General features: G+C 41.8%; 1 protein-coding gene across 1 annotated transcript in view; it reads left to right on the top strand.

Annotated features, from left to right (window-relative positions):
• Window positions 1-814: 814 nt before the first annotated feature.
• The window catches only part of LOC146596609 (neuronal acetylcholine receptor subunit alpha-7), a 39,148-nt gene continuing 21,835 nt past the window's right edge, over window positions 815-18,127 (top strand). The window contains exon 1 of the mRNA XM_085303657.1: window positions 815-964. Coding sequence (XP_085159783.1) covers window positions 815-964 — 150 coding nt within the window. The remainder of the gene's footprint in view (window positions 965-18,127) is intronic.

The raw sequence follows: 18,127 nt of genomic DNA, 5'->3' as shown, positions 1-18,127 counted from the left end.
CGCGGGCTCCCGGGCACCAGCCGCTGGACAGCGCAAATGGGGTGTGTGTGTGTGTGGGGGGGGGGGTGAAAGTCCCTCCGAGCACTTGAATCGCAGCCGCTGCAGGGCCCGGACCGGGGCTTTTCTGTGGTGGAACTGGAAATCAAGTGGGAAGAGGAAAGTCCGCCTGGAGTGGGGGCAGCGACAGACCCCACATCCAGAAGAGCTGACCCTACACTCACCCAGATTTCCTCACTCCTGGTCTGCTCTGCTCCCCCCCCACAGACCTGCTCCCTCTCCCACCACAGACAAATGGCAGAACAAAAATCCTCCCTGATCTAAGGTCTAAAAGGACAGAAATACTACTGTGCCTATTAATGTAGTGCCTGCAATCCCTGGTGGGAACCAGGCACCCATTTTATTCGTAGCTGCTCCAGCAGCAAACGAAGCAGAAATACTTTCCCCAAAGAGTTTTCAGCCTAAAGCAGCCTGAGCGCATGACTCYGTCCTAACCTGTAGCCATTTTCCTGCCGCTGTCTTGCTGAAGCGCTCTGCTGGGTCTGTGCGCCCCTTCCCTGGCCGCAGCCGTGCTAGGAGAGGTGTCCGGATTCATCACTTCTCACTGCTGGGCCAACGGTGCCTGTGTGACTGCGGATGAAAAGAAAGGGTAATAAATTTGGGATAACATTTTGCTGTAGTAGCTAATGAATTATGTAAGCTACAGTGGTGTTTTTCTGGTAATGGAACATTTAAAACAGTAGATACATAATATCTGATAACCAGAAATGATGATATATTCTTTTTGGAGTAGAATCCTAATTATTGATCTATTCCTATGTTTAAAGAGTCCCTGCAAGGAGAATTTCAAAGGAAGCTGTATAAGGAGCTGCTGAAAAACTACAACCCTCTGGAGCGACCGGTCGCAAATGATTCCCAACCACTCACTGTCTACTTCACTCTCAGCCTCATGCAGATCATGGATGTGGTGAGTCTGTAACTTTGCAGGAAACTATTTCTTYAGAAGCAAGAGACAGGATTGTGAAGGATGACTGCACAGTCTTGGGGAGCACAAGTTGTTCAAGAGACAAAGACAACTTTTGATTGCCTTTTTAAAAGAAATAAATTTAAAGTTTGTGTCTTTCCTAGAGCTCTGGTCAACATTCCCCAATCCTCTCAGCAGTGAACAATCTTGAAAGTAAAGCTCAAACCTCATACTTTCATTGCCTTTTAAGTGCCTAAACTATASTTAGATCCAACACATGGTGCTGTTTCTGGAAGGATATGTAAACCAAAGGTCYTCATTATTGGTCATCACTGAAGAGTTGCTGATTTGGTGAGGGGGAGATTCTGGCCAAAATGCAAGTTGTATTTTTGGTCATCTTATTTAGACAAGATGTTCTTAAATTCTATACACTTACATTTTAGCCRTTCAATTCCATAGCAAAGGTGGTTGGTATATCAGTGGATATTCCTGTGCAGTTTGCCAGCCTGAAAAAAGGCACTGCAAGAACTTTTTGTTTCAAATATGAGTAACTTAAGCTTCATTCTGTCGTAACTGTGCAGTGATCAAACCCTCTACGTAAGTGGGTATACAGTATTCATTTTTACTGAATTCAGATAGCTATGGTAATTAATAAAGAAGGTAACTACTTAAAATCAATGGTTAACCTCAAAACGCCATTATCTTTCCACCAGATGCTTAAAACACAAAACAGGAGGCAAGAAAATAAAAATTTTTTGATGGGATTACTCATGACAAGCAGCTTGCTTTCTGTTCCCTTACAAGCTGCTGATTGCCAAAATCCAGACACTGCTCATGTAGTATCTAAAGGTCATTACACATACAGAGAACTCTCCAGGTTTAAGTGCTCATAGCTTCTCTGCACACTTTTGCAAGTCTTAGATTTATTAGACCAAGGATGAAAAGTAGGGTATGTATTTCCATTGTGAGAGTTAACACTTGCTTAAGTGACAGTAGGCAGTCGTAATCAGTGAGTTGTTTCAGTGTCTGTGCACTAAAGCCAACAGGCAAAATCTGCCTGTTACATCCTGTCTATGGCAGTTGAGATACCAGCGAGCAGAAAAAAAAATTATACGGAGCGTGCTCCTTTGAATGAAGGCGACAGAAGAATGCAGACTGCAACAATTTCATAAGGTGCTGGCAGATTAAATTTGATGAAGATTGTGGCTGTATTGCAGGGAAACCTGGGACCTAAGAGAGCATAAGCCAGTCTCAGTGGTCTGATACACCAGATTACACTAATATTCCACTTGGACTATATATGGGCCTGTTGCTGTTATTAATGATTCTTACTATGGATGAGCTTAAAAACTGGGAGAATGGGATATCCTCACACTGAGCACTGTAGTCATCAGTAGTAGGCAACCGCTGATACAAACAGCCAGTCTAAACAGACAGCAAGAATGTCTTTGGACAATCTGAACAGAGAGAATATGAACAGTGTAAAAACAAAGGAAAATAGGAAAGGAACAACTGATGCAGTGTTAATAAGGGATACATTAGTTTCGTGATTCTCTAACTGGATTCATTTAGGATGTATTTACCTTGGTAAATGAGGCATTTGAAGGGCAGTGAGAGGAAGGTAAGAAAGAGTGAAGCTGAACTGAAGAGACTGACAGACAGCATGGGATAGATAGAGCTTTAAAGCTCTGTGACTGTTTGATGGTCCTCACACCTCCCCCCCCCCAGCTTTAAGAAAATACACTTCTGGTTTCATCATATCTAGATGTATTTGGCCTGAATGTGTTAAACTAGCATGTTGCTTTTAAGCCTTAACCTCACAGGAAAGGACTGTTATATGGCAAACCCTCCTAGTGCAGACACAGCTTTCAGAGGCCTAGCTTACATCATCAGAAACATTCCCTGAATTGATTAAGTTGAACATCAACTTATATACGAAACCCTTCCCAAATATAGTGGAGTATTCTTACCTTGCATATTCAATTTAATCCTTTCCTTCTAAAAACTATTTCCAAATATTTCCATCCTAAAACCCTGCAGCCACCAGACAAAATAGTAATTAGAGGTAGTTTGAAAATTTAAAAAGATGGTGCTTCCACTCAGAGAAGCAGAACAGTTTCTGTAAAGAAATGGACTGTGAAACAAACACTTTCCCACTCCCCAAAGGAAAATAAATTTTAAGTCTGGGAAGATGAATAAAACAACCAAATCAACAGGCTCATTGAGAGAGAGCCCTAAAGAAGTTGCTAAGCTGTTTATCAAGCCTCAACAGCCTCTCTGTAAACAATCGTTGCAGGAGAAGCTCATCAAAGCTGCATTATTCTTTTAATTTTTAGCATTCATTTGTGTACATTAGAAAAAAGTCTCTCCAAGTCTTTTGCTCTGCTGCTCAGTTTTTATTCCTTCCATCCTGAAGGGAGAGAACATTCTCACTTTCATCTTGCAGCCATTTCCCATATTACTGCATTTTATTCTTTATGGTTTAGAAAAGCAGAGCAGTGCTGGGATATGTTTTCCAGTATTTTTAATTGATTTTATATCTATGAAAGTTACTGGATTACAACAGCAAACACAGCTTTATGCTTTCCCATGAAACATGAACAACAGATCTTTTCAAATAACAGTCTAAAATATGCCGAAAACTGGTATCTTTAAATAAGCAACACTTTTCCAATATTGCTTTATTTAGAGAAATTGCAACCTTATTTCTTTATTTGTCTACTTTCTTCTGCTTCTTATTTTTTAATCCGTAATTTTGGACTTCTGACTAATAATTTTTCTTCAACATCTTTCTCTTACCTACTCTTCTCAAACTGTTATACCCAGAAGGAGATTTTAAATAGAGAGTCTATATTCTGTAGGATAGAACTGAAAACAATGAATTTAAAATAGTTTAAAACAGTTTACACAAAAGAAAAAAAGACTGAGTAAATGCTATAAAACCCCCTAATAATAATCAACTGGAGGACATTAGAGATGTTTACAGTATGTTACATTTTGTTACAAGTATGAACTCTTGTTCTGTTTTTTTGCTTCCATATGAGAAGTCCTCCACTTAAGGCACCTTGGAATTGTAATCCAAATCAGTGCATCTTTTTATGAGTAAAGCAAATTAGTTTCTCTAACATTTCTCTCATCCTCTTAATTAGCAATAATCATAAAATCACAGTACTTACTACTTTGTTTTCTAACCATGGATGCTCTATTAACCAAAAAAGGGTAACAGCTAGYGCATCTTTTTGTGAGCAGACATCTAATGACATTCATTTTGATGAAAGAGGTTTGCAGCTTTACTATAGAAAATGATTAAGGTCCTAAAAAAYAGATTCTGTGCTGATAGATGTCAATGGACCACTCGAACATGAAGTTCTCACATTATATATCGGACTCTTAAAAAAACAAGATGATTGGTAAATTCAGGTCATCTAGTAATTATTAGTAGTCTTTAGTAATCAGCTAGTAAAATAAAGTTACATCACTTGACATCATTTCTAAGAGTCAGATCTCGCTAACTAGTACTTGTTCCTATACGTGGATTTTCATTCCCAGAAGTCTGGAGAATGAAATGAATAATAYGCTGCCTTTAAATTTTCAGGGTTGTTCTTCTCTTTGTTATAAGACAATATTTACAGTTAGAATGMCAATATTTCTATGTCATATCCAAGTACTAGGCAATATATCAAGTCACTGCTTAATCCTCAAGTCTGTATCTTTTGTTTTGACCATTATGGATGAGCTTGTTACAGTCTGTGGAAGTTTGTATGAAATGTTTAAAGACCCCGTATTTTCCTTTTGCAGTGYTTCTCTCCTCAGAGAGTGTAGCTAAACTGACTTGCATCACTTGGGGATCTGGCTCCATAAAGTACAAGCAATGTATTAGGTCAGCATGGTGAAACATTTTTTACTGACTAAACTTCTTAAGCCGCTTCCATTCTCCTGGGAGAACTGCAGGCTCAGTCCTACCCAGGCCACGAGCTGATCTACTGCGTATGTGCAGTGTAGTCTCTCTGCTTGGGTGCTGTAGCTTTTGTGTACGTACACGCTGATTATATGCTCCATAAATCTAGTGCTTCTTGGGAAAGCCTGCGTGCATGTACAGCGTGAGAGCTGTGCGTGTGCRGGTGGGAGTTGACTCGGTTCTTCCTGGAGTTGATTAGCCTCCGAGTGCAGTGTCAGAGCACGCTGAGGAAAGAGTCCAGCCGGTGCTGCCGGGCCTGTTTCTGTTCTGAGAAGGCTCCTCAAGTGCTGCAGGAAGACCCTGTGGGCTGGAAGAGTTATGTGGGGGGAAGCAAGCCACAGTGCRCCCTCCCACCTCTCCCCTGGAGCGCCGTGACCCGTGCAGGCCCGCGCGCAGGTGGCAAGCYGCTGCAGGCAGCCTGGGAGGGCGGCGCGCGAGCCAGTGGCTGCGGCTGAGACCGCGCACCCCGGGGCCCTCGTGTAACAAGTTGGTGCTAGTCCTCCGGGGCTGCGCGCGAGCCCGGGGTACTCTAGCCCTGCCGGCTTTGGCTGCAGCTCCGTGCTCTCAGGCCTGCGCAGAGCCGGTGCCAGCTGTGCTCGCGGAGCAGCACGCGCCATAGGAAGTGCTGGCCATCTACAACCGCCAGCGAGAGCCACCAGCACCCGAGCCAAGGACCGACAACGGACCGCAAGCAAAGCCTTTCCTGTCTGTGGACAGCGTATTAATGTAGAAACATTCAAATGTTAATCACTGCAAATTTAGATTATACTGATTTGAATTCTTCAGTTTCTCCTGAACTCCTCACCCTGTTTGCCTGAACAGACTATTAATCCCACTGCTCCCCATCTAAATGCATCTCCAAGTTAGAAAAAAGGGGGGRAAAAAAAAGGAGAGGGGAAGATACAGCAACAGGTTGACAGAGGGGACCATATATGTACAGCATTTATATAGAAAAAGAAACTTCTAAAATCAACATTTTAAGTATTTAACTGCTTTTTAATGCATTAACGAATTTATTTTAATTTTTAATTTATTAAAAATCAAAATAGATTATTTCCTATGAAGAGCCAGAGAAAAACAAAACTATGGCTACATTCAGATTCAAACTTCATTTATGCTTGCACAGTCATGACTGTTAACTGAAACAAGATTTTGATTTGTAAAGAAGAAAGACTTAACAGTTTGGCTTGAACACCAACAGCTATGCTGGGGAATGCTACGAGCACAAGCACAAAGCACTTAATTGGCAGCAACGTAAGAGTACGAAATGTAGCCAGTTCATCTCTCCAAAATTCTCTGGTAGTGACCTGAAACCGGATTTGCATGGCCCACAATCACGTCTCCTTATTGCTCATGTAATCCTCTTAATAGAGTAACCGAAGGGAAGCCATCGATCGATAACCATGGGCAGAGCTGCAGACCAATGCACGCTGTTATTTACACAGCACGACTACTTGGGACTTTTATTGGCTTGCTCTCTGTGTTCAGCTGTGAGAACTGGGATATTTCTGTGGTTGGCATCCCCTAATTACCCTTGATAACTATGTAATTCAGTATTTGGGAGGCAAGAAACTCCAATGGTACTAAACGCAAAAACAAAGACAGAAAAAATAATGAGCAATGCTAAGTTTGGCAGAACTACTCACTGAGCTAAGGACATACAAATAAGCGTTCTTACTGGATTTTTGAGTGCTCACTCCCTSTCCAACTCCACCAGCTAGAAATGTTCTTTCCACAGGAGGGAGTTTGCTCTTTTGCATTGCTGCGAACAGCAGCCTGCAGGACTGTGTAGGTGTGATGACATTTCGGTAATGATGCTCCTCGCATTTGAGAAGCAACAGGCACGTACAGTTCATTTCCATCGACATACGCCTCCCAGCCAAGCTCATGCTTTCAGTAACTCGATATAGACACAAGAGAGGAATGGGGAGCATATGGATTTTTAGGGACACTCGAAAATGAAGACTCTGTAGAAGAGGGCTCTGTCACCTTTCTCTCTGAGTACGCAGTAAGGAATAACCAGGATTTCTGTAGTGCTGCCTCACCCCCTCTTGCTGAGTAAAGCGTGCTTGTAATATCTTGTGCATGACTCTGTCAAGAGCTGCAGARACATTCAGCAGGATAAGCAATGTGTTTTGTATAGTTTTTCCCAAGGTTATTTTAAGTTGCCACAGTGATGTCTCTGTGCTGTATCATAGTCTGAACAGAAACTGAGACACCTAGAGAACTGGTTTATGTTATTATAGGAATTTTGGAGCTAGTCCTTCTTGCTTAMTTTGCTTAATTTTAATGGAAAGTTGGAGACAGGACAGGCTAGCTGCAGAGACTGGCTCGGATCTGTAAGACAGATTGCTGTCATCTGTGGCGCTCTGAAGTTGCTGTTAGTGTCCATGCGTAGTGGACAGAGACACTCCTCATGGCTATGTCCTGGTCAGATGCCTCTATCTCTGGGGCTCTGGTGTTCCCCAACGCTTCTGCAGTTTCTGCATGTGGTATGATCCAAAATGTGGACAACATGCTCAGGTCAGATGTGCAAACTTCTACTGCTCTCATTTATAAGAATAGCATAAAGGAATGCTGAGAGCTGGCTCACGCTAGAGCTCAGTACTCTGATCCCACTGAAGGAGGGGAAGAGCCTCTGTTGATGAAGCAGCTCTGTATTCATCTCCTACCTTTTCCATGAGCTCTCTTCCTGCCTTTAAGAAATCACCTGCTTTCCTTCTATTTTTGTTTGTTAAATATGAATCAATCAATCCAATATCCAATCCTGTATCAATATTTCCGTATCACTTATGAATACTGTGAGGAGAAATTCTTAAGGAAAGTTCAAATGTGATGAAGTTGATAAGCAAGAATAAAATTCAGCCAAATCCTTCAATGTAATGCTATCCTGGCTTGATAATTACATCAGGGTAAAACAACCTGGCCTTTCAACGTTCACCTTTTGCAGCTGACCTCTGTGCAAATACATAAACTCCAAAGGCTTTGGTTCTCTCTTACGTTTAAACTCTTCCTAGGGAAGGGGGTGATGAGGCCTCTAATTCCCCCTCAGTTTGTGGAATGGCCTGTATCTGCCAGAAACGCACATGAGGGATGCTATAGCATCTGTGTCAGACTGGCAACAATAATCAACACCTACAGCCARTATTTAATAGAAACTCAGGGTTCAGTCCTCTCAATGGGAGTCTGCCATGAAATACAATTAGATCAAGATCTATTTGTAAACAAAAGTGACAGAACACAGTTATCACTTTGCATTCTTGCAATAAATGTAAATRTATTTTTAGCTCTATGCTGTATTTTAAAATTGAACTAAGTGAAACCTACAGTGAATTACGAGAATTCATAAAATAAGGAGATAAAATGCAACTTCCCTCTCTTGCTCTTAAAAGGAATCTTTTTTGCACACAAGATGTGCTGCAGTAGGTTACTAGCTATGCAATACTCTGCTCGTTTAGTCAGCCTTGGTCTTAACTGTCTTTGCAAAGACGAATGTGTTCAAATCTAAATGCAACCTCTTGTTAACAATGATGTATTGAAAAATAAAAATAAAATGACTACTATTACAATTATGTCTCCATGGTAGCAGAAGTGGTACATCATGTGGCTGTTGCACATATTTATAATCTCCACTCCTTTTCTGTGAAGCTAGGTGAAAATATGTTTCAAGTCCATTGCCAGGAGAGAACCCTATTACAGTCAATGGCATGACAGGCTATCAGACCTTGCCCTAGTAGATCTGTAATGGAAACCCATGTCTACATTTAAAGCAGGCTCCTTGCACAGATCCTCTCTCCAGCCTTAGGCTGGCTCTTCTATGCCGTTCTCCCAGCAGCTTGGCTGCTGTGCAAGATTTGTATGGATCTGGGAAGATGTGTGCACTTTTTGAGCAAACTGTGCCTTTCTTCCAAAGCAAGAGAAAGTAGTGGGGGACAGAGCAAAGACTGCTTCTTGCAAAAGTGTGTAGGGACCATTTAGTGCACAGAAACCACTGGAGGTTTTCAGACTTGCAAAATAGGTAGAGCACATATGGCACTATTTGACAATAAAAAAAAACCTTTACCTGTAATTAATGTTAAACAAAGCAACTAGAATCCTAATCTCACACTTCAAATAACCTTAACCCAGGTAAGTTTCAAATATTGACCCTTTTCCCATTTTTATTTTAAATAAAATACTAAGATGTTCAGGGGCAGCAAAAGGAGCATCCACTCCTACCCCAGGCAGCACAGAATGCATTAATAAAAAAATCAGCAGCATTTTAATTCTAGGAACCTTTAAAGCTTTCACAGAAATTTAAGTAAAAACAGAAGTGCACCTTCTGTTGTATTCTGGTTTGTTTCTTCACTGTTTCGTTTCTCTCCTTCTTATGCACCTGAGCAACACAGTTGGATAGGGCAACTCCAGGCTTGAATTCTTATGTAGAACACATACCAAAAACCCCCCATTTTTTTTCAGGCTTACACACAGGTCAAGCTGTGCAGTCACTAAGCCTGTTTTTTTTTACTGTGGTATGTTCTCAGCAAACTTTGTATTAAGTATGTCCTRCTCAACTATTAAATGTAGGCCAGAACCATTGCTAGCCTAGTGCGCAGGGCACCTTTCCATCGCATTATTTCTGTTTTGCTCCTCAGCCTGACTCTTCTGCCTGTCCTTGTTACTATATGCAAACATCTGGAACTAGGGCCAGCGCAACTGGCAGCCTAAGCTGCCACACGTGGAGCTGTGTTACTCTGTGCAAAGACGGCACTGGTGAGGATACGTATAGCAGTGTTGAAATCTGTAATGCTATGTAATAGCTTTGTTGAAGTACTGTAAAGTACTGATTTGGCACTTCTGCATTGTTATTTGCAGCCAGGCTTCCATTTCCTTTCCCCTGTGTTTAATTTGCTGAAGCCTATGCTTGTAAATTACAAGGAATTTACAAAGTTACTTTTTAAGGGTTACTTGGTTTTTTATTCAATTTAATCACACTTATGATTCATTAAAAAAAAAGTAACTAATCAGAACAATTTCACACATTCCTGAAGGAAGGAATACCCTTACAGACTGTCAAAACAGAAAAMCACTCTACAAATAGTACCAAATGCCATGAGTGTAATATGTGGAAGTTAGATTCAGTACAGCATAGCTTGCTAGCATCAAGTACTGCTGGCACCATTTTATTCCACAGTCCAGTTAATAGGGAAAATGGAATTAGAGTTAAATGTGTAAAGGCCAACCTGGATGTGTACATTTCAAAGATGACTTTAGTAGATGCTGCTTTGAAATAAGATCTTCCACATATGGAAATTTAAACATTATACTCTGGTCTAGTAAACACTTACAAAGGTAGGTCACACTTTGAAGGTGAGAGCTGGACAAAAAAGAAATAATAGCAAGGTGGCATCTCAGCTGCAACAGAGCACTGCCTGCTAAAGAGAGTTAGCTTGAGTTGCAATGTGTGGTTTAATTAGAATTATTTCTATTAACTACAGCCAACTCCTTAATTTCTGCAAGAAACAGTTTTACTAAATATGGCCAGACTCACTGAAAGTAGGTCCTGGTTATAAAACAGAAAGAGAACAATAAATAAACAGAATGAGATTACAGAGTCAGACCTTAATCCCACCTGTCTCACCCAGGAAACTTCATGGATTAACAGTGGCCCTTATCCTACAAATATTTATGAATGTGTTTATAAGATCAGGCCAGTGTACACACCAGTCACAGCCTGTACACTTTGCAGGGACTGTTTAACCCATTCATACGCATTCTTCGATCGCTTTCTCTTCTTCGGTTGTCCATTCGGACTCCCTTCTCACCCAGCTTTACTGTACCACCCACATGATGGGCAAAGGCTGATTTCTCACTCCAAATAGCAAATACAGGAACTCTCTGTCACTGTATCTAGGATTGCTACTCCTACTCCTTATACTTTAAGAGTGTTTAGAACAGCACATTGTGTTGGGAATATGCCAACGATTTGCTCTGCACTGTATTTGCCTGGAGATTTAGGGCACTTCAATAAACTTTACTCACTGAATCACAGAGGAAAGTGGCGGGTGGGGGGCTCCCCGCAGGGAAAGGCTGTTTGTTTCTCATATRAGTCTAAGTATTCTAGTTAATTCCAGAATAGCCTTTTACTGCCTTGCTCCTCTTTTAGTTTACAGTCCAAAGTCAGCCTTCTTAACAAATAAAAAGGGACAATGGCAGCTCTCTGTGCCAGTCAGGATTATCTCCAGCACTAAAACTCCACTCTCCCCAGTTGGGAGCACATCTGCAGAGACTTCTGACTTGAGCATTCCTACCAAAATTCTGTCTTCTCCTGGCTCTGGCTCTTTGAGATAGTCATTACTCAAAAATGAAGTCTCAGGGACTCACATGGCATTCTGTTGCAGTACTGCCATCATTTGATAAGAGTTTAAGAGGCAAATCTCCAAAACCAAGTCATACTTGTTACCAGATATAATTTTTTTGTATAGACAGAGATATTTGATCCAATCCTCTTTGTTTGTCACAGTAGTCATAGACAAACCTACTTAATTTTCCAGCCTCCCTCTCCATCCTTGTTCCTCCTTACATGAGAAGCTGGACAAGTTTTATACGTATTATGTTCTGAGGGTGAATCTGTTTTTTCAAACAAAAATTGGGCTGGCTTTGTTTCCAAATCCTTCTTAATCATTTTCTTTGTCCCTTTARTAAATGTTACAAAGCTCTCTGTGTCAGCCCATTTGACATCAAGCTCATGAAGCCGGGCAGAATGCGATTAAAGCCAGTCGTCTTCCTTGCTCAATTTTTGGAACACAGTAGCTCCTGGCGCTCCCTACATTTGGATTKTTCCAGTGCCAATAATAAGCTGTGAGATGCATGTTAATACATTTTATGTATGTTAATACATAAAGATGTTCAGCCTTACACACAATTTTGAATAGTTAATGTAAGAGTTCACTGCCTCTGCTAGGCAACTCTCATGACWGACATGCTCCTCATTCACTGAAGAGTCCTGCGAGTGAGTAGTGATCAGGATGTTGAACCACTGGTGAAAYGTGTTACTGATGATTGTTGAACTTCCATTTTTCCAGAGTGACATTTACTTTTAGTGCATGACTTTGAGTCATACCAATTCTGATATTCGTCACCAAAATACTATGTGACAAAATTGCCACTCTATCCCTCGTATGATGAAATCTTGTATGACAGAATTATTTGCTCGTCAGACTGATCAATTTGCTTAAGTTAGACTGAGAACTAATTAGCTTTTCAGTCTCCAAGAAAGCACTTTTCACAACACAAGAGGCTCTCATTCCTCAAAAGCTGTAATYGCTCCAGAAGTTTTGATGTGTTTTTGATAATTTAACACACAYAAGTATATTCATAGCTGCTTCTTGTATTTCAAGTGGTTGGGCCTGTTTAGTTGCCATGACTATGTCTCCTTCTCTCTTGGTCTTATGTCAGAATACAATAAAAGGAAACATTTTTTGTATTATTTTTAATCTTTTAATTTTTCATCTTTTAATTATCTTTAATCATCTTATCCAATGTCATCAGAGCCCAGCTGGGAATTTAACATAAATCCTCCTGCAGCACACACAACAGCTTCTGATACTATTCTAAGGTTCCTGGGAAACTTTCACGTACTATCAGTGAGGAGCCTTGTTTTTTGTTTTCTACAGTTTTGTAAAGGGAAGTGATTAGTTCAGTGCACAGTGTCTTTTCAGTACTGCAGGGAAATTGCTGCTTATTCTAACTGCATTGCAGACAGACTGGGGGAAATGAAACCTCCTCAATGACTGCACAGACAGGAMAAAGAGTAGAGGAAGCTGCTTCCATCTGAGAGGACAGGGAATAGCCCAGGTAATGTGGTGGCTCCCCTTTGGGTGAAGACACCGTCTCCTGGATGTCCTCAGGGAAAAAAATCAAGTATCTGTGTGCAAGTATAAATATTATGTTTGTCTGTTAACTGCATTTTAGTCTAAGGAAAAAAATGATTTACTTTTACAAGCAGATATCCCACTTACAGTATATAATTAAAAACAAGTGTTGCAAATCCCTGGCAGTTTCCTATTTTATGAAGAGCTTTAGTGTTTAGAGAGCCTGAACAGCTACTCTTATGCCATCCATCACAAATATGATAAAATGTAAGGTCACTCAGAGCTGAATAGAAAAGAAGTTTCCTTTTCTAATTTCACATTAACTAACTATATATATTTTTCCTTGCTTTCATATTTTARTTCTTTGATAAAAAACCCAAAGGAAATTAAATGAAAGAATAAGAAGCACACACAGTAAGGGAGACATTTGCAGGCTGGATTTCAGGGATTTAACCACATAACTYGCATTAAAGTTACACAAGACATTTAGCTAAATCCCTGGGCACAGCCGTAATATTTTATCCATAGAGGTCTGACAGAGCAAGAGAGAGTTTGAGCTGAACAGTGTGAAAGTCACTGAGTCAAGTATCATGCTAGCAATGAAGGAGCCTACGGGCTGAAATTGGCATTAAAGTGTAATGAACAAGGGAAGAAAAGGTGATGTCCTAAATGCCTTCAACTTTCACTAAGGTCACTGGCAATGCAGAGTGGCCCAGTGTAAAATAACCAATAAAGACCAGCATTCAAGAGGGACTCGGGACTCAACAGAATCAGGGTGAATGAGCAGCTGAGGGAAAGGGAGCCAGCTCCAGGCAAATGCTGGCCCATGGCCCTGCAGAGCTGACAGCCCGTGCAGACTATGCTGTGCAGCAAAACCCRTCACCTATAGCTCTGTTTATTAGTTTGCCACAACTGCTGTGATTTTTCCAGAGTGCACCACACCAGCACTAGGCTGCACCACTAAAGATTGTGTCACAAATGTCACAGAGCTCAATTTTAACAGGAACACTGAACCTGTATTTTATAAAAATCTCACTGAAATGGCAAAAGTCAGAACACCAAATATAAGCATGTGTTTAGGTTTGAAGTAATCTGCAGAAAATGCAATAATACAGTAAAACTTAATAATCTCTACGCTTGACATTTATTAAGTGATTTTGCACTTTTTACATCCCTTCTTCAAGAARTCAGAAACATTCTGTGGCCTGCTTCTGCTCTTGAGCTGTAACATGGAATATCATTTACATGTTGGTAATGTTCACCTATACAGCATTTGCTGCATAATTGGAAATATGTGCTGTAAGCTGAACCAGACACATTTTACTATGATAAAAAAGGTTGTCACTGACTACTGAAGAGGGGAAGGGTAAATTCACTAACCCATCCCTTCTGTGGTGAGAAGGGAGTCAAGTGGGAAGGCAAGATCAGGAATTCAAATTTCACCTTCATCTGACAAATCCTGTACATGATCTTTCTTTTCACCTTTACGTTTCCTAAAGCCCTGTTTCAGATGCCAGCTGTGTGGCTTTTTGTTCCCATGCAAAACCAAACATGTGTTAATTCCATCCAGACGTTAACCTTGCCTTTTGGCAGGGGCAGCATAAGTGATAAACGCGCCCCGWCTGGGGCAGCCTGACTCTGCCCCCTCTAGCCCATGCCTCCAGAGCTAGACTTGCTGCAGCCACTGCCCTCAGCTGTGTGGGCCCAGGGCTGGGGTAAGATGTAGTCCTTAGTGAGCAACAGCATTTTCATTTCTGTGTCTCAGGAGAAGCATCAGGATGGCTTTTCTGAGTAACTGATTTTCATCCTCATCCTCAAGACAGCAAAATTCAATTTGGCCTACACCACTAAGAAGCCTTGGGCCACCTTTGACTTTAATGCAAAAATTTAGGCATAACCTCAGCACATAAAGACAAGATCATTTCAGCATGCAAGAGCCCCCGTTTTGATGTAGAATTAATTCAGGCCTTTTCACTTGAGTGAGCTCAGTGCATGACCCTAAAAAGAGAGAAAGAAAACCCCAAGCTGTGTTAAGACAAAAATCCCAATGAACTCAACATATCAATGTTTTAAATAAGGTAGGAAAAAACTTCATCAGGTGCTAGTAATTTGACCTTGTGGCTTATAAGATGCTGAGAATGTTTAATGAGCAAGTGCCAAAATAATGAGATAAGAGCGAATGAACTGAGGAACCTTCTCATTTTGAGAGGGTACCCTTCAAGCAAGCAAAAGAGCAAATGTCTATAGGAAGGGTCTGTGCAGTCTTTTAATGGCTGCTGACCGTTGCTGCTTTCAGCCTACAGCAATTCACTTCAGGTTTGCTATCAGTTATCCATCAGGAACCTGGTATTTTTTCTATAATAAGCAATGCCTTAAAATGTTTCTACAAACTCTTTTTTAAAGGTTCACAGTAACTGAAGTCCAGTTCAAAGAGGCGTTAAAGAAGCCTTACAGCATTCAGTGATAAAATGCTCAACAGCCTAGCTCTGAAATCATAGGGTGAAAACTTAACCACACTGCTAATAAGGAGGAGCTCTGCTGCTTACTTTGATGCAGTCTGCTCATTTATGTTTAGACAACCTTCAGAGTTATGCAGTATGCCACTAYTATGCCAAATCATTCAGAGTTAAGACTCTAAGCCAACCTATATTAACTGTATTTGTATATAAACATTATACGAATTACCCTTCAACTGTGAAGTCAAAGACTGCTGACGCTAAGATTTTCCTAGAGATGTTTGAGGCTTTTTTTTTGGCTGACAGAAGCGGGACAATTTAAAAGTGCTTCTGAAAACTGGGGTCTTTTTAAATTTTATATCCATAAATGAAGGCTCCTGGAATTATAGAACATTTCTGAAAATTATCACCAGGCAAAAAAAAAMCAGGCAGAAACCTGACATGGTTGGTGCTGACGATTCCTTCAGCCCTCCCTTTTCCATCAGCCCAGTGGTCTGCGCTCTTACTTAAGACACTACTTGTCATGGTCTCAGTTCCTCCTGTTCATGCTATTACCCAGTTTTAGAAAAATTCTCAGAAAGTCTATAGAGCAGGAAATAAATCCTGCCTTTTTCAATGCCTGTGTTATTACCAGACTAGAGGGTAATTATTCTTTCTTTTGTTCAATAAATGTTTAATTTCGTCTCTCCAAGAGGGAMGGGAATGTGATGACAGCCTCCCTGGTAGCACTATGTTTTCAAAGAGGTGGCATGACAGGAGCAGCTGCTCCCTGAAGACCTGTCTCAAAACCGCTACAGGCATCAGCCATCTCCACTGGGAGCCCCAGGCACCGCTGCACGTCGCTGCAGCTGCCTAACCTCCCTGCTGCTTTTGGGAACATAACTCACTTTCCCTAGGTCCTACTTTTTCTGTGATTTAGGTGGGATTCTACCATGTAAAAGTAATTGAAGAATAAAGCTGAATTTAAACTATGAGAGTTTATTCAGGCATTGCTTTATGTAAGTCATTACATGCCGCTGCCTGTATTTCAGTCAGTGGGCATGCAGCCTCACCTCACTTCCTTTTCCCCTTGCTTTTTGCTGCATAGCTTTTCTAGTGTGGACACTARGTGCACTGGCATTCCTTTGAAAGTATACTCTTCTACATATTTTGTTGCAGACCGGGTAAGGATAATAGAGGAATCTGATATGGGGTTTCCAAAGGTGATCAATCTGGCAAATTGATTAAGGTTAAAAGATAGGCAAAAATAGAGATGAGAAGTGGCAGAGTGGAAACTGTGTGACTGCCTTCCCAAACTTGCAGAAATTTTTGATACCTCTGCCTTCAAAAACGAATAAAGGACCAGCCAGTTCTCCCTGCTGCCAGCTACCTGCCCTTCATAAATTACACAGCCATTAAATCACACGATAGTCAGCCCAGCAGCCGTTTCCTTTCTGCAGTGACAGATCACGACCAGGGTTACGAATCGGGCGGGCAGAGGCAGCCTGCCACCTTCAGCAGCCCTCCCCTGCCGCAGGGACTCCCGCCTGCTCCCCGGCCGGGCGGGCGGCGCCGCCTGCGCGGCCGCAGCAGCCGCAACTGCCCTCGAGCAGCCGCTCCGGCAACACAAACACCTCCAGCTCCATCACCCAGCTACTGGCCTCGTTTTCCGGCGGTTCTTCCCAGCCCCTCGGGCTGGATCACGAAGTAAGTCCTTTTTCTTCCCCCCCCCTCTAAAGCAGAAGTGATTTGTAATGGGAGCTGCCTTGCTTGTGTGTCCAACACCTTTTTTTGTGCTTACAAAATGTTGTGAAGTAACAAGAAATTGGTGAAGTTCTGTGAAACTTTTCGAGCCTTCCAAACAAGAAGCAGTACTGCACAGCTCAGCTGAAAAACCTTAATGCAGTTTGCTGTAAAGCTTTCAAAATAGTGTCCCAAAGGCTCCCCTAGCCAGGACATCTCCTGCCCTCACCATTTACCAGCTTCGCGCATGTGTGCCGAGAGGAAGAAAACCTCTAAAATCAGAATCTCTCCTCTAGTGATGGGGAGAGCCAAGCCAATAATGACTAAATTTTATAAATCATCTTCTCCTGAGAAAAAATACTATAAAACAAGCCTCAGCAGGCAGCAAACTTTTTCTGGCTGAGGAGCGATGGAGGCAGTTACGGTTCAAACACAGAGGAAACCTTAAATATAGTGATCCAAATGGGAGCTATTTTGTTCAAATATACTCTTTCAGACTCTGTATGTTTAAAATAACTGAAGGAGGCACCAGGAAAACAGCAAGTTTCATCTTCATTTAGGGCTTGTCTTCACTGCAGGAGTTGTTTTTGAGTTAGTACTCTCAAGATACCCTCTTTGAGCTGGGCTAGAGTGAAGGGTCACCGTACAGAGTAACTCCTGGCTTTCAGCGGCTGGATCAGTGCCCCGACTACGCCCACAGTCTCCTCCGGACGCTCCTGAGCTGTCCCTGCCGTGCGTCCAGCAGGAAGCCAGGGCAGCAGGCAGCTCAGTCGCCCTGCCAGCAGCACATTGCTTTCAGTGCTCCTTTGCTGCTATTCTAAAAAGGGAATCTTTAAAACATCACTGACCTAGGCCTGGAGCCATTTCTGTGCACAGAGAGATCAGGCTAGGAGTAAAACRTGAGTCTAATTCAGAGTTTAACGATGCAGGAGTACAAGCCATTCTGCTAATGCTTTGGAAACAAGTTTTTCACAGCATAATGCAGTCTGAATTGCTTTGCACCTTTGTGTAGCTGCTTACCCCCATGCAAAGTCCCACAGTTATCCCCTGCCTGGCAGCAAGTCCCACAGCAGCAGTGCTCTCACCTTCGCCCAGGTGCAGTAGACAAGATGTTGTGCCACACTCACCTGGGACAGCACTCAGGGCCTCTGGAGAATGCCACAGGGTTTTTGATAAT

Source organism: Rhea americana, unplaced genomic scaffold (assembly GCF_003343005.1).
Source record: "Rhea americana isolate MKP2758 unplaced genomic scaffold, rheAme1 scaffold_2, whole genome shotgun sequence".
NCBI classification, from domain to species: domain Eukaryota; kingdom Metazoa; phylum Chordata; class Aves; order Rheiformes; family Rheidae; genus Rhea; species Rhea americana.
This window is presented reverse-complemented; position numbering and strand designations above follow the sequence as displayed.